The sequence below is a fragment of the Trichosurus vulpecula genome, chromosome 8 (genome assembly GCF_011100635.1).
Source record: "Trichosurus vulpecula isolate mTriVul1 chromosome 8, mTriVul1.pri, whole genome shotgun sequence".
Classification (NCBI taxonomy): domain Eukaryota; kingdom Metazoa; phylum Chordata; class Mammalia; order Diprotodontia; family Phalangeridae; genus Trichosurus; species Trichosurus vulpecula.
The window spans coordinates 31,933,469-31,961,283 of NC_050580.1; the positions used below are offsets into that span (position 1 = coordinate 31,933,469).

Below are 27,815 nucleotides of genomic sequence, written 5' to 3' on the forward strand. Positions count from 1 at the left end.
AGAAGAAAGAGCCCCCTGCTGCGCATGCATCCCAGGGCCCATGTCCCAGAGCTTGCACGTGAGCCGGGGTTATTCTTTGCGCGGATTGGCTGAGGGTCTCAGCGAGGAGCCAATAGCAAGCGCTCTCTTCCCATTGGCCAGCGCGCCGCGACGCTCGCCCGGCATCCCAACCCCAGGGTAGTCAGAACCGAGAAGGGGGTTGGCGTGGGGGGCGGGCGGAGATGGCCTCCGAGCGGAAGTGACGCCCGGTGGCGCGTCTGAGCCGCTTCCTTTTCTCGCCATCGCTTGAGGTGAGGGGCTCGTGTGGAGCTGGCCGGGAGGGAGCAGACGGCGGACGATGCCCAGCAAGGTCCTGTGGGGAGACCTGATGGAGGAGGAGGCGCCCTTGGACGGGCCCGAGAGCCCGCGGAGGGAGAGCGGCCGGCACAAGGTGAGCGCGGCGGGGCCGCGGGCCGCCCTGTCGGACCCGGCCCGGCCTCCACCCCCTGCCCCTGCCCCCAGTGGCCTCCGGAGGCCGCGAATCCCCCGCCAAACCTGGCAAGTCCTGGCCGGAGGGGGCGGGGTGTCGGGGGAGGCGGGACCAGAACCCGCCCCCTTGTCCTCGCGGGGAAATTGAGGCAGGCAGCCTCGCCTCCAACCCGGGGCAGGGTCGCCACGTCGGGAGGGCGGTGCTCGGGACGTCCGCGTCTCAGGGGATGCCGGGGTCAGGGTCTGGAAAGCCTCAGGTCACTGGGGCGGGGCGGGAACCTGGCCGGCCAGGGCCCTCCCCCCACTTCCTCACCCCCAAGCTGGAAGCAGACGGGTCCAGGATTCAGGGTCTGGGCAGCTTTGAATCGCGCGATTGTGCCCGGCGGAGGGCGGACTGCACCCGGCCTTCGGAACGCGAGCTCAGTTTCCTCGTCGTTGTTACGGACGTTCTGGTAGTTACAACCCCCCCCCCCCTTTTTGCATCGTTTGCCTTTCAAGCCCCACGAGATTGAGAGATGTTACAAGCATTCTGAGGAAACTGAGGCTCGGAGAGGTTGAACGTGAGTTGACCGTGGTCACGCAGCTAGCAGTTGTGGGCGTTTTGAACCTAGAACTTTATGCCTCCGGGGTCCTGTCTCCCTCCAGTTCAGTTCAACAGGTGTTTATTGGGTTTCCCCACGTGCAAAAAACCCCCGGGCTCCTGGGATACAAAGACCAAAGGAAAAACCTCCCCTGCTCTCTGCACAGACCCGCCCAACGGGGTGCTACCGCATGCAAACGTAGGATAGAGACGGCAATTCAGGGAGGAGCGTGCGCTGACAGCGAGGGGGACCCGCGGAGGTTCCCCCAGGAGGTGGCGTGAGCTGGGTGGGGCTTGAATGAAGCTGGGACTCCCAGAGTGGGAGGCGAAGAAGGTTGTGCGAGTGGGGGGCAGCGGGTGGGAAAGCGTGGAGATGGACCAGTTAGTCCTGAACTAGGAGCCTGGGAAAGTTGTGCGCCCTAGGCCCCAAAGGCAAACGAAGGAGTTTGTTCTACCCCCAAGGAGGTAGGCCCTAAAGGCTCTTAATCCCGAGAAAGCCGTGGTCAGACTTAGTCTTGAAGGTCAATTTTAGTAGCTCTCTAGAGGGGGCGAGGGCCTGAATGACCTGGGTGACCGTGGGAAGGGAGGAAGGAGAAAGTGGGAGCTCACCCTCGAGGCGGGTGGGAGAGAGCTTCGCGATAATGGCAGCAAAGCCGGTTTGTGTGTTTCGTGGTGCTCTGTCTGTTTGCTTGGGAGCTAGGTTTGTAAATAATAAAAGGCAGTGTGTGATGGAGTGGGGAGTTATGTTTCATTGATAGTGTGCTCTCAGTTTCCCACTCTAGGAATAAGGGCCTAGACCTGTGATTCCATTAGCACAGTGAAGCCTCTGTGATGAAGCTCCTGCTAGCTCAGCTTACAGGCTTGGTGAGCAGCCTGAGCAGAGAGGGCGAGTGGCTAGCTCCTTGCCTTCTTGGCCATGTAGACATTGCGCTCTCAAAATGAGCTTAATTTTTTTTTTTAGTTAACAAGCATTTTTTAGCATGCACTATGCCAAGCATTGTGCTAAGCACGGGAGGATACAAAGGAAAAGCAAAAACAGCCCCTACCCACAAGGAGCTTCCATTCTAATGGGAGGAGACAAAACATGGTCTAATTAACACAGTATACCCTAGGGGGGATCAAAAAAGGCTGCCTGAAGGAGGTGGTGCTTGAGGTGAGTCTTGAAGGAGTCAGAGATTCTAAGAGTTGGGGAGGGAATGTTCTGGAATGTTTTGTGCAAACCACAGTAGGTAGCGTGAGGTAAGGGAAGCAGAATGTAGGAAGATTGGAAAGGTAGAAAGGGGCTGATTGGGAAGAGTTTTAATGCTAAACCAGGCAGTTTATATTTGATCCTAGAGGTAAGGAGGAGAGAGAGAAGGTGACATGAATAGGCCTGCTTTAGTAAAATCGCACTGGCAGCTGAATAGAGAATGGATGAGATTGGAGAAAGACTTGAGATAGAGGGACCAATGAGAAGGCTGTGGAAATGGTTCAGGCAAGAGGTGATGTGGTGGCTGTTAGGGTGGAGAGAAGGGGAGCTGTAGAGAATGAGATTGGATTTATATGGTAAATGAGAAAAGTTGAGGGTGACACAGTGACAGTGAGCCTGGATGGGGGGCCCTTGAGGGTAATAAAAAGTTCAGAAACAGGGAGGATTTTGATAATAAATGGATTCTGTTGGGACCTGTTGAGTTTGAGGTGCCTACAGGATATCCATTTTTAAATATCCAACAGGTAGTTGGTGGTGAAGGACTATAGCTCAGAAGACAGACTAGAGCTGGATAAATAGATCTGGAAATCATCTGCATGGAGATGTCAGCAGGATTTTACTGAGCCAGCCTCTAACTTGTGAATGCTTGGAGCTGCACAAAGCAGGCCCAGAGACAGGAGTGGCAGTAAGCAAGTAGCAGTTTAATTAATCAGTTTCAGAGTGAGGAATGCTTGCCAAGTTGGAGTGAAAACACAGCTTATATACCTAAATCACACGTGGGGAAGGTGGATTCCAATTGTTTTCCAGAGCCTGAGTGGTTTTCCCATGACAGGCCCACAATACAGGTGGATAATACAATTTTGATTATTTTCCTTGGATCAGGGAGGGACCTGATTTAATTTTATTTCTTTTTCCCTTTCCCCTATTCCAAATCAGAGTTGAGAAAGCTTTTCTTGAGGAGTTATTTGTGATTTCCATTAGGATGTGTGTGTGTGTGTGTGTCTGTGTCTGTGTGTCTGTCTGTCTGTGTCTGTCTGTGTGTGTATCTGTGTTGAGAATGGGATTGGCCATTGGTATAGGGCATAGCAGTAGGTACTGGTTTGGAGAGCTCCAAGCTAAGATTCAAGATCCACTGGTAGGTTGCAGTCTTACTTCCTTACCTTCCTCCAACCCTTTAGATATGGATGAACCCAAGGTGCAGTCCTTGGCTGTCTTCTCTTTGTATACTCTCTCATTGGATTTTCTCTGCTTCCATGTCCCTGATTATCCACGCTATGCATGTGCTTCTCAGATTATCTGTGTCATCTACCATAACCTCTCCCCAGGATCCTTGTTCCCTACTTTCATCTATACTGCCTGCTGGATATTTCCCCTGCACGTCCTACTGACACCTCAGACTCAGAATATCCAAAATACTGAGCTATTTTCTTTCTGTCTGTCTCTTTCTCTAACCCTCCCCCCCCCCCCAACTATTGATGGCAACACTGTCTTCTAGTGACTCAGGTTCATAACCCTGGAATCACCTTGTATTCTCACCTCTCTTTTCCAGTAAGTTGCCTCTGTAATTTTTCTCACATCTTTTCCCCATGACTTTACTGATGCCATTACTCATGCTTGGAGTGAATTGTTTTCTTGACTCCGATCTATCAAAGTTCCTGTCTTTATTCAAGGCCCAACTCAGATGAGAAATGTTCCATGACACTTTCCTTGATTTCTGTGGTTTTCTGCCACCACTCCTGTCAAAAATGTTCTATTGCACGTTGGTTGCCTTGGCTTCATTTCTTTCCTAGTGCCATAGTTTTTTGTGTTCTAGCTTTTTTCTATTACAGTGTAAGCTCAGGGCCTTATCCTTCGTCCTTATAGATGTTGACTTGATCTAAATCACCTGAAATCATAAGAGAACTTTGTAGCAATCTTTTAAATTTATTTTATTTTAATTTATTTATTACTGTTATTTGTTTCATCAACAGAGTGATAAGAGGAAGTTGAACCACCGAGATGACTTTAAAAAGAAATTGGAAACATCAGATAATGATGATTTAGATGGACTCAGTCCCCCCAAATCCAAAAAATCAAAAAGGAAAGAGAAGCTAAATGGAGACACAAAGGAAGGGTTAGCTAGATTTCCAAATGAATTTTCAGGTTCACCCAAACCTGACAAGGCAAAAAAGAAAGACCTCTCAAATACTGAAGAAAATGGAAAGACTTCAAAGAGCAGATCGTCTCTTAGCAACTCCAGCCAGACAACAAGATACAATAAGCTAGAGGAGGTATGAAGGCTTGGTTTTGCGTTTGGTAGATCCATCAGTGGATCCTTGATATCGTCATTGTGGGTGCTCCCTCCTGTGGTTCAGCTCATAGCTACTTGCACCTTCTCCTACTGTGAGATTCCCATGCATGGACTCCCATAATATACTAGAGCTCTTTACTGAGACCTTTTAACATCAAATGGCATACCAGGGCAGAGGTATTCTTGATGTGCATCTTATCTCTTCATTAAGCTGAAGGCAGTATGTGCTGTCTGTGAATGTCGATTTCATCCCTAAGATGAGATGGCTTTGGACAGTGAACACATGCATACATACACATGCAGAAAAATTAAACAGGACTTGGGTTTTTTACAAAACCAGATTTTGGGGGGAAAGTATGACCTGTATTCAGACCAATACAGTATAACTTAGAGAATGAGGCTGATTGATTTAAATTTATGGATAATTATGCTTAAATGTCTGTTCTGTGTTCAAGCTTTGCTTTATATTATGCATTGACAAGTATGCTGAATTCTTAGGAAATGTTTCTTTAGAATGTCACATGGACTTACAGTTAGCCAGCCTCAAAAATTCCAGCCTACAAGATCTCTGATTAGTCTGAACATTCTCCTTTACCTTTTTCCATGTATCCAAAATAAAGGTGAAATTTGTAATGTCAGTAAATTTTAGTGGCCCAAAGAACCACTTAATGAAGCCATGGGTTATAGTTAAAATGTTTTTGTCTACTGTGTGATTTCTTTCAGACCTAGATTTATGTACCTGACTTAGTTCCCACGGCTGATCTGGTCTGTGTTTTATCTCAGTGTCGTCCTGCTTTAATAAGTAATAATATTGTTACGTAACATGTATGTATAGACATATACATAGGAGACATATTGATATACCTTAGTTTATTAAGTGAATTCAGTAGCATATGTGAATTAAATATTATTTTACATGAACTAGGCTACTAATTAAAAGATTGTAATTGTAATATCCCCTAAATTTATTGGTCTTTTAGGTTTGGCAGTTTATCTGCTTTGTAAGTTTTGGCAATTTATAAAATTAAATAATAATAGGTGAAAATTAACTTAGGAGCCTTGGAAAAGATTTTCCTGAGTATAGAAGTTAGGATGAAGTATGAGCTATATTTGAACTTGAATTTAATTTTGATAGGACTTAACACCTGAGCAGAAAGAAGGTGCCTTCTCCCGATTCCCTATCTCTGAAGAAACTATAAAACTTCTCAAAGGTAATATGAAGCTTAGTTCAATGTGTAGTGAAGCAAAACTACTCTTGTGCCTTTTCTGGTGAAAAGAAAAGTATTGTTTAAGACAGTATGAAACAACTGATCTTTTATTATGCTTGTTTCTGTGCTGTCCCGATTGACCTGTTCGCAGCTTAAGGAGTCCTGTCTCTCAAAAGTTATTTTTTAACATTGTGAATTAGTTAGATGCTAATTATTATTTATAAATGTGATTTATTATTATTACTGAGGAGACACAGCATGATACAATAGCTAGAGACTTGGCCAAGGAGTTGGGAAGACCTGGGTTCAAGTCCTGACTAAGACATGCCAATTTTGTTGCATGAGCCTGGGCAAATCACATGACTGTACAGTGTCCCAAGTGATGACAGAATATATTGAAGACAGTTGTTGATTTGCACGGGTGGAGAGAGGCTTTACATTGGAAGTTTCTTAGATCAGTAAAATTGGGTTGAGACGAAAAAAATTTTTTTTTTAATTTGAACTGTCTTGAATACTTTTAATCTCTATTTTGGGAATTGCTTCATTTTACCTAGGAATTTGTGGGGTTTTGTTTTTTTAAGAAACCTGGGATTGTATCATTTCAAGCAACCTCTTTAAGAAGCTATTTTTAAGCCTGGGTTGAAGTTAAAGCTAGCCGTCTGTTGGTGAGCCACTGTATGCAGATTCATTCTCTTGGGCCATTGATTTATTTTGTCATTTGGCATCACACAGTGTTAGCACTGGAAGAGAATCATGTGAGCAGTTAGTCCAGCCCTCCTGTCTTCCACAGTGAGAACTGAGGCTTTTCCAAGGTCCCGCAGGGAGTTTCTTGGACTCCCAGGCCTCTGGTCTCTTCTTTTTAAGTATGGACAATTTAGCCCATTGATAAACTTATTTGTAACAACTTTGAGGTGAATTCCCTTTGCACTGGTGGAGTTCTTGAGGGGTTGTGGGAAGGGTAACCTGCTTCCCAATCCCCTCCATCCTCTGTGTGGGCATAAGCACATCTACACTATAGGCTGGTAAACATGATGACCCTGCTTCTTTGGAGTATAAAGGAGAGTGTGACTGTCATTTGGACGGCCTCTCTACAGAAGCCTCGAGGAATCTGTGTTGGTCTTGCAAGTACCAGAGCTGATGCTGCAGAACCATTCTAACAACATTTCGTTTTACAGCTCGAGGGGTAACTTATTTGTTTCCCATCCAAGTGAAGACATTTAGTCCTGTATACGAAGGGAAAGATTTAATTGCTCAGGCACGGACAGGAACAGGGAAGACATTTTCCTTTGCTATCCCTTTGATTGAGAAACTCCAAAGAGATCAGGAAGAAATGAAAAAAACCCGATCTCCAAAGGTAACCATTACAATTACAGGCATGAATAGCTTTAAATATTATTATGAATGAAAAGAGGTGGTTGTCTAAACTTCAGTATCTGAAAATAAGTCCAGTGAGTCTTCTGGGTCTCAAAGCAAACATTTCAGAAAGAATCCTCTTACTTTTTGGTAGTTGTAAAGATTTTTGAAGCAAGATGTTACTGTTTGCTCTCTGTAGGTCTTGAGATTTTTTTATAACTTCATAGAACATAAAGCTGATAAGTTTATTTTAAAAGTGCTTGTACATGTAATTATATTCAGTAACACCTTTTCCTAGGAATCTACACTAGGTTTATGAAGACTAATTTTTTTTTTTTTAGGATTCACTTTTTCATGTGACATTAGAATATCATGCAGATGGTAGAAATAAGTCGTGTTCCGCCCCCCCCCCCCAAAAAAATACTTTAAAGGGGACTTTGGTAGTTCTTTTAACTTTTTAGAGATGTGTGATGCCATATTCAATCCCTGCTTTTAAATGTGTGTCTCTGTGAATTTAGGTCTTGGAAATGCATCTCTCTCTCTCTCTTTTTCTTTTTAAACCATTACCCAGGTACTTGTTCTAGCTCCAACAAGAGAATTGGCAAACCAAGTAGCCAAAGACTTCCAAGACATAACTCGGAAACTTAGTGTGGCCTGTTTTTATGGAGGAACACCATATCAAGGCCAGAGTGAGTGAATATTTATGGTAATTGTTAAACATACAATTATTGGTCTGTCAGAGGAAACAGAAATTCTTAGACTTTTTTATTTATAAATATTATTGGCTTTTTTTCCTTTTCCTTAGTTAATCACATTAGAAGGGGTATTGACATCTTAGTTGGGACCCCTGGCCGTATCAAAGACCACCTGCAGAGTGGCCGTTTGGATCTCTCTAAATTGCGTCATGTTGTGCTTGATGAAGTGGACCAAATGTTAGATATGGGCTTTGCTGACCAAGTGGAAGATATTATCCATGGATCTTACAGAACAGGTATTTCAAAATAATGTTAGGGGGAGATTAAAAAAAAACTTCATGAAGCCTTTGAATTTTCTGGGGTGTGTATGAATGCATAAATGTTTGGGCTTTGACCTTAGAAAGTACGTTCATGTTGGGTTTGGGGATTTGGCTGGAGAGCTTTGAAGGGTCTTACAATGATGTTCTAGGACACTGAATCAGATTTATTTGTTTAAGGTTCCGAAGACAATCCTCAGACCCTCCTGTTTTCTGCAACTTGCCCACAGTGGGTATATAAAGTTGCCAAAAAATACATGAAAACCAAATACGAAGAAATTGATCTTGTGGGAAAAATGACTCAAAAGACTGCAACCACTGTGGAAGTAAGGAATTTTGTTTAAAAATAATATAGTTCTGCTATAACGAAACACATGTTCCCAGGAAGCATCAAGCTATGCAAAATCAGCAAGAAAACCACAGGGCTTATGGCGGAAATGGGGTTAGGACACAACCCTCACAAACCTTGTCAGTGACATCAAAAAAATGATAGGAACTTAATGAAAATTGTAGCACAGTTTTATACATGTTAAATGTTTAAAAAATAAATACTACGAATAGTGTCAGCATCCATGGCCTCCTGCCCAGCCTTCTCCTTCCTCTCTTTCCATAGTCCAAACAAGTTAGGCAGGTTGAAATCCTGGCCTCAGTAGGCCTCCATCGAGGTGGGGGTGGGGGATGAGAACTAGCCTTTCTCTACCTGCAGTTCCTATGCACCAGAAGATAGACAATAAATTTGGCAATTTACCTTGACAGATACCTGAAGTTTGTGGAAGTAGGCATGGAAGGATTGCAGCTTCTGAGTTATTTTGAATTTTTCAGTATTTTTGCATTGCCAATGTTTCTGTTGAGAAGCAAACTCACTTCTAGTTCTGGTCAAAATGTTCCTTTCTATATTGATTGAACTGGAACAAATTCTCATTTTTGAAACGTGTTCATAGCTGAGCGAATTACTAGCATTTACATAGTGCTTTAAGGTTTGCAAAGTGCATTTTACAACGACCCTGTGAGATAGATGCTCTTATTCATAATGGTGGCTATTAGTGTTTAGGTTAGAAGTATTTGGGGGCATAAAATGAGTTCTCTGCACCCGTACAGACCAAGCCTCATTTTTTTGCTCAGTCAACAGAGCTCAAGATGTACTTGGTCTGAGGCAGAAGATCAGAAATAATGGTAGCTTTTGGAAGTTACTGATCATTTGGGAAGTAGAGTTGACAGGGACTGTCTTTCTGTGATTTCGTAGATCACATTTTTGAAATTTTCTCTCAAAGCATTTGGCCATCCAGTGCCACTGGTCTCAGAGGGCAGCAGTGATTGGTGACGTCATTCAGGTCTACAGTGGAAATGACGGGAGAGCCATCATCTTCTGTGAGACGAAGAAAAACGTGGCTGAGATGGCCTTGAATCCTCACATAAAGCAGGTAGTTACTTTCTGTAGAGCTCTGGCAATTGAGGCCATGGGAATGGAAGATGATTAGGAGCTTGTTGGTTTGTGGGACCTGTTGGATTGACATTCAGAATTCAGTTAAGGTCAAAGAACTGAATGTCAGAAAAAGAACAGTCTCTCAGGTCAGGTCATTTGCTCCATCATTACTGGTTTTGACTAAAGGCCAGTGCAAAGCAATTTGATTTTTAAAGTACATTAGTGGCAGGGATCAAAGGGAACAAGAGTTGAGTAAGTTTCTGAGTGTAAGGAGCATTTTAGCCTTGACTTATTAAAAGACTCAACAAATAACACCCATTTGTCATTTTAACAGCTGTGGTTTTTAAATAGCCTATGCAAACAGGCACTCTTAGTAGTCCTTTATGTTTCCATGTTGGATGGCAAATACTCATTGTTGCAAGTAGTTACTGTTCTTCAGTGGAGACCAGTGAAGTGCTCCTAAGGAATTTCTGGAGTTGTTCCAGATACAAAGGGCAGAGTGAAAGGGAATGGAGAGGATCTTTAAGGTCTTCTTGTCCCTAGGATCTAGCAGAATGTCGTGTACAGGGATCATGGACTCAGGCCACAGAGGAGTGACCAAGGGAGGGGGGCCTGCAGAGCTGCTCAGCTCCCTGACAGGGACAAGCTGCAGTGTCTGAAAGTACGTAGCTTCCTGGCCTGAGCTGCCCCTAAGATCCTTGAAGAACATAGCACTCAGCATGCAGAATAAAGTAACAAGACTGCAGATAACAAAGGCTTGGATCAGACAAACCCTCAGCAGTCTCTAGAAGTAGGCAGGGCCAGCCTTAACACAGATTTCAATTTAAGAAGGGAGACTAGAAGAATGAGTAAACAGCACGTCTCTCATAGGGGAGGCAATTAATAATTGCTTGTTGAATTGAATCTTTAGGAGGGATCTACTTTGACCAATTTAATTATTCTGTGCCACCTGGAAAAGTTTGCAGCCAGAATAACCATTCTGAAACACACAGTTTTTGATTTGATCCAGTGATTTTGGTGCCTGCTTGAGAAATGATTTGTAAATCCCATAGGTACAATAAATAGCATCCTGGTCTTTATAGGCTTGTAGCCAGCCATTGCTTAAGTGGGACGTGGTTCTGAAGGTAGCTTCCAGCTGCTAAAGCATTTGATTTTGGTCATGAACACATGTAGAGAATTGAACCTATGTACGTGGGGCAGAGATAAGGATTGTTGGAAGGAGTTTTGCAAAATGCCTTGATTTAAACATGTCTTGCACCTTAAAGAATTTGAGCTCCTACTTCCTGGATCTATTAGATGCCCACTTAGCAAGCTAGAATTTCAACACAGTTTTTGTGTTAGCAGTGGCTGACATTTGCTTATCTTGATGAGCCTTGAAAGAGAACATTTCCTTAAAATAATTACCTAAGAATTTAACTTCATGTACTACTTAATTGGCAACAGATAGTCAGCTGATCAAAAGGTGCTAGGAATATTCCCCCAAAAGCCACAACTTTTGTTTTTAATCATTAATATTTAAAGATTCTTCTTTGTGCTGTCACAGATTGAACTTAGAGCCATTTTTAAGCCTGTGTGGGTAAAAGGTAGACCATCTCTATGCCAAATGAAGGGTTCTTTTGGGCAGCCAATTGAAGGGGAACATACTCTTTCGATACAAGGTCCCTTTCTGTCCTTCTTTCTAAAATACCCTTTGGTTTCTTGGTTTACTTTCAAATGCAAACATAAGTCAGTTTACATACTGAGCCTTGGAATCCATGAACCGGCTTCTGATGGCCAGAGAAAAGCAGCCCCTAGGACAGGGGCTGCCCTTTGACACTAAAGGAGTGGGGGTAATTTACCTTCTCTGTGAGTTTCAACTGGTGGCCCAAATAGGTTTTTGTGCACTGACCTGGGGACCTGACTCCTGTTTTTGCAGCATCACTTCTTCGGGAAAAACCTGTTTAGAGTTCTGAATGGCAAGAAAACTTCTGTGACACAGTCTACATGGAGGCTGCCAGTGTTGTCATACTGAGTGTATTGTCATCATTAGTGGTGCTCAAAGTGAAAACTTGAGCATGGCTTGTCTTTTAAGTGAACCAGAAAGAGACAGTTGCGAAGACCACTATGTGATACACAACATAGTTAATATGGATGATTTGGTGGCTGCTGCTTCTTAACACTAGATGAAATTATGGCTTTCCTTCTCTAAAGAATTAGATGACATTTCATTAAAATGTAACTTCTTTATCTCTGTTTTCTAAGAATGCTTCAAGGGACCGTGATCCTCTCCAGAAGACTTATGGGTCTTTTGAAGCATTAGAGACCCCTGATGCAGAGCATTCAATGCCTCCACATCTTGGAGAGTCACTCACCATGAGCTGTGACCAGAACAGTTCATTACCTGATAGACAGACTTGGGGTGATGACCCAGCTTGGAGCAGGGCTTCCTAAACGTTTTCCACTTATGACCCCTTTGGTACTTCTTATACTGAGGGTCGTGACCCCATAGGGTCACGGCCCACAGTTTAAGAAGCTCTGGCTTAGAGGACTGGTATACCTGAACTTGAAACAGCTTGATGAGTTGGTTATGACCTGTGTCCCCCAGGCAGAGCCTTCAGCAATGCTGGCTCTGAGCCATAATGATTTACCGACTAGAGGAGGACTTTACTAGGCCATGTTCATAAAATAAGGCTTATAAAATGTCACAGGATCCTCCTGGTTCTAGCAGAAGTGAGCCCTAGCAGTGCTTTTAATTTTTTTTCTGCTTCTTTATAAATAGAACGCACAGTGTTTGCATGGTGATATTGCACAGTCACAAAGAGAAATCACATTGAAAGGCTTCAGGGAAGGCAGCTTCAAAGTTTTGGTGGCAACTAACGTGGCTGCGCGTGGTCTGGATATTCCTGAGGTTGATCTCGTGATTCAAAGCTCACCTCCACAGGTAGGAGATGAGGATATGGTTTTAGTGGGAAGGCCCTGCCATTTTCCTTTTTGACAGCAGTTTAAATAAGCTTGGTTGCTTATCGGTGGTGTGTTCTTTCTTCTTCTGGCACGGAGAGGCCCGGGATGTTTTCTGTTTCTCCTTGGCCTCTTAGGTATTCTCAAAGATTAACTTTTCACAACAGCTGTTATTATTATTATTGTTAGTGCTTAATCTGTATTTTACAGATACTCGGAGAGATTAAGTAACTTGCCCAGAGTCACACAGCTAAGGATGTGTCTGAGGCAGGCTTTGGGGTCAAAGCTTTCTGACTCCCACTCTCCCAGTGTCTCCACGAAGCCTCCTTGGCTGGCCCATGGTTTTATGTATCCAAAGTAGGAAGCAACAAAACTATTGGAAGGAGGAAATAGACCATGGAAAACTTCAGCAGGGAGGGAAGATTTGACTTTTACTTTAGAGGAAATAGTTTTCAAAGAAACGGTCAAAAGATTTTTATAACATGGCTATTATATAATTTTATAGCTATTATCATAGTCTTCCTGAGTGTAGTTCTCTCTTCTTATTCAGGATGTTGAATCCTACATCCATCGTTCCGGACGCACAGGGAGAGCTGGGCGAACAGGGATTTGTATATGTTTTTATCAGCCAAATGAAAGAGGCCAGCTGAAATATGTGGAAGGAAAAGCGGTGAGTAGAGTGATAGTGGTCTGCCTCTGCTGCAGTGGGGGAATGGTCATAGACATGGACCTTCTGCTGATTCTCACCTTTTGCTCTTGGGTATGAAATGTACAGAAAGTTAAAATCTTATTTGAGACTTTTTGCTTTAACAGAGCTGTTATTGTGGAGAAAGTCTCATTCTCATTTTTCCCTTGGATTTTAAAAAGCTTGATAGCTTAGAAAAATAGGAGCGTATCAGAGGAGCATTTCATTTTAAATTCAGTCTTAGGTTCCTTATCCCAGCAAAAGGGTCAGGTAAATGTTAGTATTGGGAGTGAGAATTTCTTGGAAGGCTTATATGGATAGTTAAAAGGATATTCCTCCCTTGCCATCCCCAGTTGTGAACTGTCCATAACAACTTACTCTCTGCACTTCTCTTTCATATTTCTCTTTGAATCTTTCATGGAAGATAGACCTTGCTCTGTTTCCCACAGAAGCACTTCAGTCATTCTATCTTTTTATGCTTCACTCTTGCTACATACTAGCACACCTCCTCTTCTGGTCATATCTTTCATGCATGATGTCTTTCATATTGCTTCCTGTGTATCATTGGTGACGATGTGCTGCAGCATACGTACAGCCACCTTGTGTCTTTTCATTGCTCTTTGAGACAGTTCCACAGTTTTGATTCTTCGAGATCTTGATGTTCCATGATTCTCAAGGAGGAAAATACTGATGTTAATAAATGTCTTTGCCTCAGTAAACAGCTTGGGCTTATTAAAAGCAGTATGTGGTTCCCTAAATGTAGTCCAACCCATTCTCCTGTTCAGTTCTGGGTGCACGTCATTGTTGATCTGTAGAGTGCTTGTCTAAGATGTTTTGAACTAAGGGATTCCATGGGGACCGCCTGCTGAATAATGGCTTAATAAAGGTTCTGAAAGAAATTACTCACATGATGATAAGTAACTTTTGTCAGGAAAGACTCCTTGTTCACATAGAAAGAGTCATCTTTTGGAAATCACCAGTTCATCCTATTACAACAAACAAATATACCATAAAAATTCTATTTTATCAGTTTGTTGTGGGTTTGGGTTGTTTTTTTTTTTTTTTTGCATAAATAGACCTTAATCTGGAGTTTGGAAATATTTCAGCGTATGTCCAAGAAAATAAAAATTGTCCAAATGTATTAATTTAATAATTATTTCCAGAGACTTCCATTTTCTTTAATATGATTCTTTCATTTTCAGGGAATAACTTTTAAACGTGTAGGTGTCCCAACTACAATGGATTTAGTAAAATCTCGGAGTATGGATGCTATCAGGTATTTTTTTTCTCTTGTCTTTGGTGCACAGTTTCAATTCATTGAATGTTTATTAAGCACTAACTGTAGTGCTTCATTCAACAGATTTCTAATTTCCAAAGTTCAGATAGCCAGTTATTACCAGTATGGTTAGCTGCATTAAAGTATTTCTGTTTGCAAAGTTGACAATGAAAATCGGTATCTATTGCTTCTTGAGGAGAAAGAAGTGTGAACCTGCTACTTGGTAATCATCTTGATTCCTCGTTAACTACAACAACACTAAAAAGATAATTAACTAAAAAAATCAAATCATTACTCCCTTTCATAAACTAGCAGTGAAGTTTGTGGTGTTAGTAGTCATGAATAGAATACTAATTCATATTTAAATCACTTTGCTATGAGTTAAGATAAGAATGACTGATAAGCATGTTATTTAGGTCATGTGACCAACAAGATGAAGGACTTATACTCATGAATTCTTGGACCTTTCCAAAAATAAAAGATAAGGCATTTGTACTTATCTGTACAGTTTAAAGCATACCAAGAACCCTGATGAAGTGACAGCTTGATGAACTAACAGCCAAGAAAGCTACTCCCTGATCCCTAATATACTGAATTACCACTTTCTCCACCAGCCCCTATGCTCTGCCACAGCTGCATAATGGGTCCCATTGGCTTGTGTTCTGGGATCTATTCAGCATTTTCCCTGATGTTTCTGTCATCTTTCCTGGCACAACTCCCCCTTTCCCTTTATTTACTCTGCTCTTCCCATCATCCTGTGGCAACAAGTAACAAAACTCAACTCTCCCTATCCTTACATAACTGTGAGGAGGAGATGGGAATACAAGAAAATGGAAGCTTGCTCTCCCTGATTGTTGTGTAGCCATACTCAGCCAGAGAATTAAGAAACAGAGGGAAGTAGGGCAGCATGGGGGAAAGGCTCCGTCAGGCTGGAAGAAAAGGGGCACTGGCTCCCAGCTGAGGCCATTTCTGTCCCTTGAGAAGTCATATCTGACAGACTGAGGCTGTCCCCCTAGTGGGGGACGAAGCTAAGAAAGCTTTGAGATCTAGCCTGTTAGGGGAACTGTCATCAAAGAAGAAAGAGTCAGAAAGTGAAAAGTAGGAGACTATAAGGAAAGAAGACTGAAAGTGACAAAGGTCTCAGGAGGCAGTAAACTTGGTTTAAAAACCATGAATACAGATAAACCAATAGGGACAGTATTAATAACAGAATGTAAGATGACCTTCAGGACTTCTGAACAAGTCTAAATATCTCTGAATTAGTATTTCAAGATAAAGCAAAATCAGCTTCTGTTGAGGCAGAGGAACCTCTGGATTCCCAAGAGAGCATAGAACCACAGCACTATATTCCCAGATGTTTGAAAAAATAAATAAGAATCATGAAAGCAGAATTTATTGTCCTGCACAGTAGAAATAATTTGCAAAATATAAAAACTTGAATAGAGGCGAGTCTTACCATCCACAAAAAACCAAAACAAAACCCAGGAGAGAGAGAATTAATTAGGAATGCAAATACACAGAATTTTAGGACAATTTGGAAGAATATTCAGTGCTTATGGCAATGCATGTTTGATAAAAATGACAATCCTAATAAGACAATTTGCAGTTTTAGTGCCATCAAACTATCAAAGTGATATTTTATGGAACTCAATAAAATAATGATAAAATTCATTTCAAGAAACAAAAATATCTAGAATGAAAGAACTGCATATGGCAGAAATCAAACTTTGACAACATATTATGCCACATTCCATGGTAAATTCAAAATAAATTTGTGGCATTCAAGATCACCCCATAAAAAAATTTTAAAAGCACATTCACAACTGTGGGTAAGAGATATATTTTTAAGCAAGGGGTAGAGGCAATTGCAAAAGATAAAATAGATAACCTTGACTGCAAAGTTATCTTTATAACTGAAAAGGTGCACAAACAAAATTAATACATATAAGTGGTTAAAAAAAATCTTTGCATCAAATTTCCCAGATAAGGGTTTAGTATCCAAGATAAATAATCATTATATGCACAGAATCCATTCATTCCCCAGTCAATAAGTAGTCAAAGGATATGAACAAAGTTCTTAAAAGAATTGCCAATTACTAACAACCAGATGAAAGAAGGCTCCAAATCATTAATAAGACAAATACAAATCAAAACAACCCTGAAGTTTTCCATCATACCTGCCAGATTGGTAAAGATGATGAAAAGATGTTGGAGGTACTATTGAGACAGTAGGTAAACCAGTGCATTGTTGGTGGAACTGTGAATCAGTGAAGCTGTTTTGGAAAGCACTTTGGAATTAAGCAGATGATAGTGATTAAAATGACCATACCCTTTGATCCAGAGATTCCACTACTAGGCTTATACCCAAGGACTCTATTGGTAGGTCCCCATATACATATGTATAGCAGCACTTTTTGTGATTGCAAAGGATTGAAAACAAAGCAGATGATCATTGATTAGGAAAGCTTTCAAATTTTGGTTCATGAAAAAAAACCTAAACACAGAGAGAGATGAAGAATAATGACATTAATTTGGAATTGACCAGCAAGAAATCATTACCTTTAGAACCCATTACTGTCATGGAATTTTACCACACTGTAAGAAATGTGTGTGATGAATACAGAGAAGCATTGGAAGATCTTTGTGAAGAGGGAAGTCAGCAGTAGAGCCAAGAAAACGACACAATGACTATAACAATGTAAACGGAAAGAACACTTACATGTCAAAAGATTAAAAGTGAAATTTGCAAAAATACAACCAAGCACGGCCCCACCCCACTCCTCTGCAGGGGCAGTAGTTCTGTGGATGTGGTACATCGTAAATCTTTTCAGACTTTTTCTGTGCCATTTATTAGTTTGGCCAATTTCTCTTTTTTGTTTTTTTCTTTAAAAATCATTTGTCATATGAGATGGCTTTTGGGGGGACATCTGGGGAGAGTCCGATGATGCAAAAATAAAAATAATGATTACTCCTGTTATACTATAATCTAGAAGAAACATTAAAGTTAAATATGTGCAAAATATTGCTAGACTTTTGCAGATATTTTCACATGATTTTTGAAAATTTAATAATGAATGAAGCATTAAATATGAAGAGACAGTTTAATGGACTTATATTCTGGTTAAAAATTCTACAACCTTACCTAGAAGTAAAAATCCTGGTTTATAACAAGAAAATGTTATATTAAATAAAATTGTAGGTCCCTGGCTTCAGTTTCTTTTGTTGCTGTTGAATTTTTCCGGCCATCAGCTCAGAGACTGATAGAGGAGAAGGGGGCAGTGGATGCATTGGCAGCAGCATTAGCACACATCTCAGGTGCCTCCTCTTTCGAACCACGCTCCTTGATCAACTCTGATAAGGTACAGATACTTGGGGCAGTGATAATGGAGGGCAGCAGATTCTAACTGAACCTCGATAAATGTGCCTTAGTACTATGATTGTTTTAACTCTTCTTGTGCCATGCTTCCTGTGTCTTATGTAAGCAAAACATGCTTAGTGCTGTTAGGCATTCTCTCTTAAGGAATTTCCTCCAGCAGGAAATGTTGAGTCACACATCTCTCCCAAATCATACTCTCGGGAAGGACCCAAATGCAAAAATTCTTTCAAGCAACCTTGACAGATGGCCATCCAAGTCTCTCCTTGAGTACGTTCAGCGGTGGAGAGCCTACCTTCCTGAGACACAGACTTCACCTCTAGACAGGCCTGTCACTCAGAAGACCTTCCTTTTATGGAGGTGAAGTGTGCTTCCCTGGAACTTCCGCAAAGGAGTCCCAGTACTGCTGCCCGGATTAATACTCTCTGCTGGCTTCAGCCTCTGCCCGTAACCACGTCTCTTTCTCCTCTCCCCAAGGTCCCGCTGTTAGCCGGTCATCAAGTCTCATTGCTTCTGTTCATGGTTCCTTGTAGCTATCTTCTCTCTGCTCCCATGTTAATGCTTGTCCCTCATCCTCCTCTCTGGTGCATCCTCCACTCAGTGGCCTAAAGAACAGAACTAAAAGTTTCTAAAGTACTTACTCCGTGCCCCCTGTTTCCTAACCTGCTCCGACTGTCCTTTCCAGCCTCTTTGGACTTTTCTCCCTTCCTGAATTCTGCTGTCCCGCCAGACTTTCCTGCCTGCTTCATGCACTTAACACTCTTCTGCCTCAGGGCCTTCATGCTGGCTGGAGATGCATTTTCACCACACCTGTGCCTCATAGAACCTCATAGTCATGCACCACCTTCTGCATGAAGCTTGTCATGGCCCTCCCCTCCCTTCCCTCTGCCTGGCTTACTTTGTGTTTTGAACAGACACACACACACACACACACGCACAGTGTGTGTACATGTGTATATATATATGTATGTATATGTAGATTTATATGCGTATATGTATATATAGATATATATAGATAGGCTGCCCTGCTAGAATGTAAGCTCCATGAGGGCAGGGATGATTTCATTTTGGTCCTTATGTACTTACGTTCAGCCATTTTTCAATTGCGTCTGACTCTCTGTGGCCCCATTTGTGGTTTTCTTGGCAAAGATACAGGAGTGGTTTGCCATTTCCTTCTCCAGCTCACTTTACAGATGAGGAAACTGAGATAAACAGGGTTAAGTGACTTTCCCAGGATCACACAGCTAGTGTTTGAGGCCAGAGTTGAACTCAGAAAGACTCATTTTTCTGACTCCAGGCCCTGCACTGTTCCACCTAACTGCCCTTTTATCCCTTGCCTCAATTTTCTTTTATTTTTTAAAAATCAATTTAAGTTCCACAAGCTTGAGTTTTAAATTTTCTCCCCCTCCCCAAGATGGCCTGCAATCTGATATAGGCTGTACATAGACATTCATATTAAACATATTTTCACATTAGTCATGTTATAAAGAAGAATTACAACCAATGGAATGAACCATGAGAAAGAAGAAACAAAACAAAAAAGAGCAAATAGTACCAATTTTCTAACAGGTATTTAGTAAATGCTTGTTGACTCTAGTCAGTTACCTTTTTTGGGGACACTCGATCAGTGTCTATCTTAATGCAGTACTTGAAATTGAACACAGTGCAATAGATGCGGTCTGACCACATGGACAACGAATAACAGCTGACCTTCTATATAGAGCCTTACAGGTTACAAAAGTGGTTTACAAACATTGTCTCATTCGCTTCTAACAGATCTTAGGGGCAGAAGTAATTATTATCCCCATTTTACTGATGAGAAAGCTGAGACTCAGAAAAGTAAAGCACATTTACCCATGGTCACGCAACCGAAGGGACAGAATCCAAAGCTCTTCTGACTCTTCTACAATACCACGCCAAGTGGAATGTAATTATAACTTCCATGGACCCTAACATGTCACTTTTGTTAATGCAACCCAAGATGTTTTTCTTTATCATAGTAGTGGTCATGTCTCAGAATAATCTTCCTGTGACGTGTTGCCATTGATTTTATGAACCTAAGATGCACAACTTTGTTTCTCTCTGTTAACTTTCATGTTGTTGGTTTTAGCTCAGGGCTGCAGCCTGAGAGCTGAGTAACACTCAATTTGTAAGAATTGAGCAGTTTCAAACCTAGTCTTTATGTTTAAATGTGCAGTGAACTTTGAAAGCAGAAAGCACCAGTTCTACTGCCGCAGTCCCCTTTTCATTTTGTTGTCTGTATTAATGAGGCACTTTGGTCAGCTGGCCTGTTTCAGGTAAAAGTCTCTGCAGTCACAAACCTTCTTGTTTCCAGTTTGTTCCTACTTGAATAAAACCTTCCCTTTTTTGGGCTTTATAATTTTCCAAACTGGTTTACATGCATTATCTCATAGGCCGATAAGGGATAACACCTTCCTTCCTTCCGTGCTTTTAGTAATTTGTGTGACATGTCTGAGGTGACACAATAATAAAGCAGCAGAGTGTTAGCTAGAGCTGGGCCTAGAAACCATGTCTTCTACCTCCTGCTGCATTATTCTCTTTCACCACATGAAGAAGCATATGCCAATGTTTTATTCAATATTAATTTTTAAAATTTCTAACTACAAAAACTACCAAAATGCTACAGCGAATGAATGATGTAGATAATGTGGCACAGTTTGTTGATTTGTTAAATGAATGCTGAATTCTATTTTTGAGATATTCTGCCATACTCCATGGGGCATATTCAGTGACCTTAAGGAGCTCAGTCTTGCTTTAGTAATTCTCTATATTTTAAATTATATTAGAAAATAAAAGTTAGGTTGTCTAATGGATTTTCTAGCTAATTTACTGAAATGGAAATATTTGTAATTGAGTGGTTGCAAGATCTGCATTAGCATGCAATATGTAATTTCTTTGTGTTGCTTTATGTGTGCCTTTAAAGGCAAAATCTGCTTTCTTTTATTAGCCTGAAATCTATACTCCCTGTTGACTGTGATCTTTACCCCTGAAGGGATTTGTGACTATGATTCTGCAAAGTCCAGAAGAGTTACAAGACATCAGCACTGCTAGGAAGGAGCTCAGCAGGAAGCTGAGTAGTGACACCATGTCCCGCATTGTCCGCATGTGCCTCCTAAAAGGGAAAATGGTAGGCATCACAGTTCTTGTGCAAAGCTTTGTAAGCAAATGAAACTGTTTAGAAGGTTAGCAGGTTTAGGGCTTCGTTTTTTACAGCACAAGAAATAGAATCTCTGGGTGCTCGCTTCTTTCTGATAAAATATAGCAGTAGCCCTTATCCGAAGAAAGTGAAAAGTCACTGTTGTTTCACAAAATTCAAAACTCCTTAGAGGCAGACATAATTTCTTAGTCCTTGAAGTAGCTTTTGTTAATTCAAGTTGGACTGATATTTTCGTTGGTCTGTCATCCTTGGCAGCTTTGGAGGAGGGGTAGGTATTTGATTCATCTCTGTTACTTTAGGCCTTATAGACAATGACATAAAATTGCCCATTTTTAAAGTTATTATTATGCTTGCATGGGGTTTTACTTAACCTTTCTCTTCAAAAAATCTAAACTGCTGGGAAATTACCATCAAAGCCTATTTTAGGGAAGATTGCCTCTTAAATATTTCAAACTCAAAGAAAGTTTTATCATTTCTCTTCCTAGGGTGTATGCTTTGATATTCCAACGAGTGAATCAGAACTAATGCAGGTAATCTTTTTTATGCCTACTTTTAGAAGAATGCTAAACCAGCTGTTCTGAATTCTTTTCTACTGTGAAATTACCTGATTGCTGCAAGTTGTTTCTTGCTTTAAAAAACAAATTTCCTATATTCTGAACTTAAACACTGAAAAAACAGCATTTCCTTTTACACAGTAAAGCACAAAAATAGGATTCTACATGAAATCACGAATCTCTACCTTATACTCCCTGCCCTTCTCTGAAAAGTTACATCCCAAACAACCATAATACAGCACCCAAAAACAAATCCTGCAATAGCAGAACCAGCAAAAAGATGGGGTGAGATCTTTTAGTCCAGGAAACTTGAAAGAGTAGCAAGAAGGGTCTAGCTCTCTCAGGTAAAAGGGGAATACAGTCTGAGACAGGAAGCATCACAGCAAGCCCCACCTCAGCAAACCAGGGGGAGATCCTGAGTTTCACTGCCATGGAGCAGGCAAACATCAATACCACGATGCACCCTTTCCCCCCCATGTCTATCAGCATAGCCAGGGGAAAGGCAGATTCCACCTCTGAGAACCTCCACATGCTTCAGCATAGCCCCCAGCAAATGGGTAGATGCCAACTCTACAGGTTCCTAAGCAAACAGGCACTAGCCAGCCATGTGCTTCAGCATAGCCCTGGGCAGAGAGAGAACTGCCAACAGCTGGACCACTGTATGCTTCACTGGGGAAATGCAGAAACACCCCACCAGCCTCAGCACACATAAGAAACCAGCACTAGGACTCCAGCTCAGCACCAGGTAAGCTACCAGATCCCTATGGCCTCCAGCAATGCCAGCCACCTTCCTACCCCCTCAGCACAGCACCAGACACAAGGGTTCCCCTTGGGTTTCAGGGCAACATCAGTACAGCACCAGGTAAATAGCTAGAGCCTGCAGCCCCTCACAGAGGAAGCCTAACATGGTGTCCCTGGGAGCAGAGCTCAAATTTAAAAGAAAGGAAAAAAGCCAAAAAAAAGTTGAGCAACAAACATCAAAAAAAGGATCTGACCATAGAAAGTTGTTATGGTGACAGGGAAGATCAAGACACAAACTCAGAAGAGGACAGTGATGTCAAAACACCTGTGGGTAAAACCCCAGAATAAAATGGGAAGTGGTCTCAAGCCCAGGAAGAACTAATGGAAGAGCTCCCAAATCATATAAGAGAGGCAGAAGAAAAGTTGGGAAAAGAAATGAGAGTGATGCAAGAGAATAAGAGTCAGAATCAATGTCAGAATCATTGAACTACCTGAAAGCTATAATCAACAGGAGGATATGGACAGCATCTTTCAAGAAATTATCAAGAAAAATTGCCCTGATATCCTGGAACCAGAGAGCAAAATAGGTGTTAAAAGAATCACCACTAACCTCAGGAAAGAAATCCCAAAATAAAAACTCTTCAAGAACATTTTAGCCAAATTACAGAACTACCAGGTCAAGGAAAAAATACAAGTGGCTGGAAAGAAAGAATTCAGGTATTGGGGAGCAACAATCATAATTATACAGGATTTAGCAGCTGTGACATTAAAGGATTGGAGGTCAAGAAACATGGTGTTCTGGAAGGCAGACTACAACCAAGAATCACTTGCCTGGCAAATTTAAGTGTAATACTTCAAGGGAACAAATGGTCATTCAATGAAACACAAGGACTTCAAGATTTTATAAGGAGAAGACCAAAATTGAACAAAAAATTGATCTCCAATATCAAGACCCAAGAGAAGCCTAAAAAAGGAAAAGAAAAATAAGAGATTCAATGGAGCTAAACTGTTTATATCCCCACATGGGAAGATGATATTCTTAATTCTTAAAAATGGTGCCACTAATAGTACAGCTAGAAGGAACACACACACACACACACACACACACACACACACACACACGGTACAGGTATAAGGTGAATTTGAGGGAATGACTTAAAAAATATAAAAGTGATGAGAAAGAGGAATACATTGGGTACAGGAGGAAGGGAGAGGTTGAATGGGGTAAATTATTTCACAAGAAGAGACATGAAAAACCTATTACAGTGGAGGGCAATGGGCATTGCATTGCTTGAACCTTCATCAGAATTGGCTCAAAGAGGGAATAATACACAGAATGAGTTGAATATTGAAATCTGGAAAGACTCACACAGAGTAAAGGTAAGGGACTAAGGGGGGATAGCAATCCAGATCTCAGAAAAAGCAAAAGTAGGCCTAATTAAAAGACATAAGACATCTTGATAAAAGATGCCATATGAAGTAATATCAATATTGAACATAAATGCACCAAGTGGTATGGCCTCCAAATTCTTAGAGAAGTTAAATGAGTTATTGGTGCATGACCAAACAAGATTTCATTGTGAAATGTAAGAGAGATAATTTTGATTTTATTAAATTAAAAAGTTTCTGCACAAAGCCAGTGCAACCAAGATGAGAAGGAAAGCCAAAAGCTGGGAAACAATCTTTACAGCAGGCATCTCTGATAATGGCCCCATTTCTCAAGGCCATTGCCCAAGTGATAAATGTTCAAAGGATGTGAACAGGCAGTTTTCAGATGAAGGAATCAAAGCTATCCAAAGGCATATGGAGAAGTGACCTAAAACACTTTGATTAGAGAAATGCAAATTAAAACAACTCTGAGGTACCACCTTACACTTACCAGATTGGCTAATATGACAGAAAAGGGAAATGGCGAGTGGAGAGAACATGAGAAAATGGGAAACTAATGCATTGTTGGTGTTGTGAACTGACCTGGCCATTCTGGACAACAATTTGGAACTGTGCCCAAAGGGCAACCAGATTGTGATCCCTTTGATCCAGCAATACCACCACTAGGTCTGTATCCCAAAGAGATCATAAAAAGAGGGAAAAGACCTACCTGTGCAAAAAGATTTATAGTAGACCTTTTTGTGGTGGCAAAATATTGGAAATAGAAGGAACGTTCATCAGTTGGGGAATGGGTGAATAAGTTGTAGTGTATGGATGTAATGGAATACTATTATGCAATAAGAAATGATGAGCAGGCAGATTTCAGAAAAACCTAGAAAGGCTTGTATGAACTGATGGAGTGGAATGAGCAGAACTAGAAAAACATTGTACACAGTATCAACAACATTGTATGATGATCAACTAAATAACTCAGCCCCTCTCAGCAGTACAATGATCTAAGACAAATACAAAGGACTTAGGAAGAAAAATGTTATCCACATCCAGACAAAGAACTGATGGACTTTGACAGCAAATCAAAACATCCTTCTTTCATTTACTTTTATTCTTTTCATGTTTTTTTTCCTTTTGGTGTTTCTTTCACAACTGTGACAAATACAGAAATATATTTTACATGATAGTACATGGACAACCTATGTCAAATTAATGCCTATCATTTTAGGAGGAGGGAAGGGAAAGGAAAGAGGGAGAAAACTTTGGAACTCAAAATCAAAATCTGGTAAAAATGAATGCTTGAAAATTGTCTTTAAGTAAATAATTGGGGGAAAATACTATTAAAAAAAGGGAAAAAAGTACACAACAAATTCTTAAAGTTACTTCCAAAACCCTCCTGCTCGCATGTTCTTCCTTCTGAACTTTTTTCTTCTATGCATTTAAAAAAGTGTTAGGATGGCTCTCTTTGGGGGGAGGGGAGGGGGAATCACTATCATAACTTGTTTGGAAGTGTTGGTCCATTTTCTATTCACAGTGAAAGTTCTGTGTACCATGCCAAGAACAAGAAATACCCATTATCACATAGTCAGATATGATGGGGTAAATCAAATCCCTTAAATACGTAAGGCCAACACCTCATGTAAGTTTGTAAACCTAAGATTCCTTATCTCCTGACTCCAGTGTTACACTTTATTTCTCCTAATGAGGAATGAGTTTTTTTACATCCTCTTTTTTCCCCCAGTAACTCGAACTTCCTCTTTTGGCCATCATATAAAAAAACTTTGGGGATGCTGATATTTCTGGAATAAATTACAAACCATGTCAACTGATGTAGAGCTCTGATGACTCATTGTGACATGGGGGTGACCCTGGCTTCTTGAGGGCTAGTCCTACCACACTGGAAGGACTTCTAGGACAGGACAAGTGATGGATTCCTGATCTAAAGCTCAAGCTTGGCTTGGCTTTGTGAGAATGGTCATCAACAGCTTGGCCAAAGAGTAATGGATATATTGTCCATTGCAGCCTCCCAAGCTAAGGGCTGTAAAGGTTAGGATTTGCCCACATGGAAAGAGTAATGCCATGTGGACAGATGTGCAGGCCTTGGAAGTGTTATATATTTCACTGCCTCCAAAAGGGCTTAGCTTTGGAGTCAGAAGGCCTGGGTTCAAGTCCTGCCTCACTACATTTATAGACAAGTGGGAGTAATGGTCTTTGTACTGCCTGGAACATCATTGTCAGCATTAGTTAAGTTCTCGAAGGTTTTCATCATTTGGTCTCTTGCCTGGCTATTCAATTTTTCTCATTCCAGTTGATGTTTTTTCTTATGCTTTAGAGCATGAAAATTGACATTCAAGATAGTTTAGATTGGTGGTTCTTAACCTTTTTGGTGTCTGTCTAGTAAAGCCGATAGACCCCCTCTCAGAATGTTTTTAAATACATAAAACACAGGATTATAAAGGAAACACGAAAAATTCATAAACCTTACATTACAAACCTTTAGGTTCAGAGCCTCTCTTAAGAGCTGCCATTCATGAGCTTTATGACATATTTTTAGGCTTCTCAGAGACCCTTTTCCACCTCCTGGCTTTTGTCTATGTCCTCATTATTTTAGCCAGATATGACTCCTGAATGAAAGGCGGACTGTAGTTTTGTTAAGGGGGGGCTGCTTATTTCCGGAATTATCCTGTGTAATTTTTATTAATCTCGTAAATTGTCTTCGCAGGCAGAATGGAATGATTCAGATTGGATATTATCAGTGCCAGATGCATTACCAGAATTAGAAGAATATTATGATGGAAGGAGATCGTCCAACACAAGACAGAGAGGTGGCCGGTCAGGTGGTCGTTTTGGAGGACGATCAGGTGGTCGTTCTGGTGGTCGGCAAGGCGGTAGCCGGTCAGGTGGCCGGCAGGGTGGTGGCCGGTCAAGGAGTCGACAAGATAACAGGAGGCGTGGAGGTGGAAATCGATCAAGGAGTCGGGGCAAGAAACGAAGTTCCAACAGTTAATTCTGCCAAAATAAGCTAGTTAATTGGGTCAAATCATGTGTATCATCCACCACAAATTGGGTCTTCATAGTTGAGGGATGTGTCTGCTATTTGCAAAAGCACTGGGTCATATTTTTCAAAAATAACATTACAACCATTCATGTGAAAACAAATCTACTTATTCAGTTATACCTTTGAATAAAAAAAAACCTTTTATTGTCTCTTTTCGTTAAGTGTAAAGAGTCTCATTATTTTCAAAATTTCTCGTTCCCTTTGCTTAAATGCTTCATGAATCCATGACTTTATTGGTGTGGATCCTGTCTCTCTACCCACTCTGTTTTTTTATCCAGGCTCACAGAATCTCAAGGGAAGAGAAAGATCTCAAAAGTCATTGAGTCTAATTTGTATCTAAACAGAAATCCCCTCTTCAAAACCCTGACCAAGGATTTTTTAGCCTCTGCCAAAAACCTAGAGACAAAGAACCAGCCCACCCCATTGTGTAGATGGACAGTCTATCCATCTTTTGGACACCTGGAATTGTTAGGAAGAATCTCCCTACTTTGACTTCCTGTAGCTAAAAAAAGCCAGCCAGGCCCTGGGTGGTAGACAGTAGTTCTCTGTCAAGTTAACGTTGTTAGGCAATAAACATTGAGTCTGCTGCTGGGCCTGCCCACAACCTTCACCTTTTTGACTTGGTAGGCCCTGGGAGAGCTTGTGCTTAATTGGCATAGCAGTTAAGAACACAGAACACGGTGCAAATTGTAGATGTAGACGTAGAACATTTGAGGAAGTGATACCCAGATTTGTACAAAGCCTTGGCTTGTGCTCGGCTGATTGTTTCCAAAGTAATGTGAAGGTGATAAATGCTTTGTACATTTGGGAGAGAAAATTTGCCATTAGAAGAGGCCGTGTAACTGACTTCTGTGTGATAATTGAGAGGGGATAATGAGTGGTAATGGGAACAAAAAAAAAACCAAGTCCTGGTCTAAGGGGACCGGGTCCATTGATTGTTGCAACAACTCTTGAGTTAGGTGCTATGTTACCCCATTTTATAGATGAGGAAACAGGCAGGTTAAGTGACTTGTCCAGACTCCTTAAGCTAGGAAGCGTCTGAGGTCAAATTGGTCTTAACTGATTCTGAGCCTGGTGCTGTATGCACTGCACCACATAACTGCATTACCT

At 41.3% G+C, this 27,815-nt stretch overlaps 1 protein-coding gene across 1 annotated transcript; it reads left to right on the forward strand.

Annotated features, from left to right (window-relative positions):
• The first annotated feature begins 174 nt into the window (after window positions 1–174).
• On the forward strand, window positions 175–26,861 carry DDX50 (DExD-box helicase 50). The gene is made up of 15 exons (XM_036734676.1): window positions 175–430; window positions 4,208–4,507; window positions 5,663–5,738; window positions 6,911–7,089; window positions 7,660–7,777; window positions 7,894–8,079; window positions 8,281–8,426; window positions 9,372–9,521; window positions 12,282–12,443; window positions 13,011–13,130; window positions 14,348–14,421; window positions 17,621–17,780; window positions 20,808–20,942; window positions 21,458–21,502; window positions 26,370–26,861. Exons 1-15 carry the CDS (start codon window positions 338–340, stop codon window positions 26,652–26,654), a joined length of 2,229 nt encoding a protein of 742 aa, XP_036590571.1. The 5' UTR covers window positions 175–337; the 3' UTR covers window positions 26,655–26,861.
• Window positions 26,862–27,815: the final 954 nt, after the last annotated feature.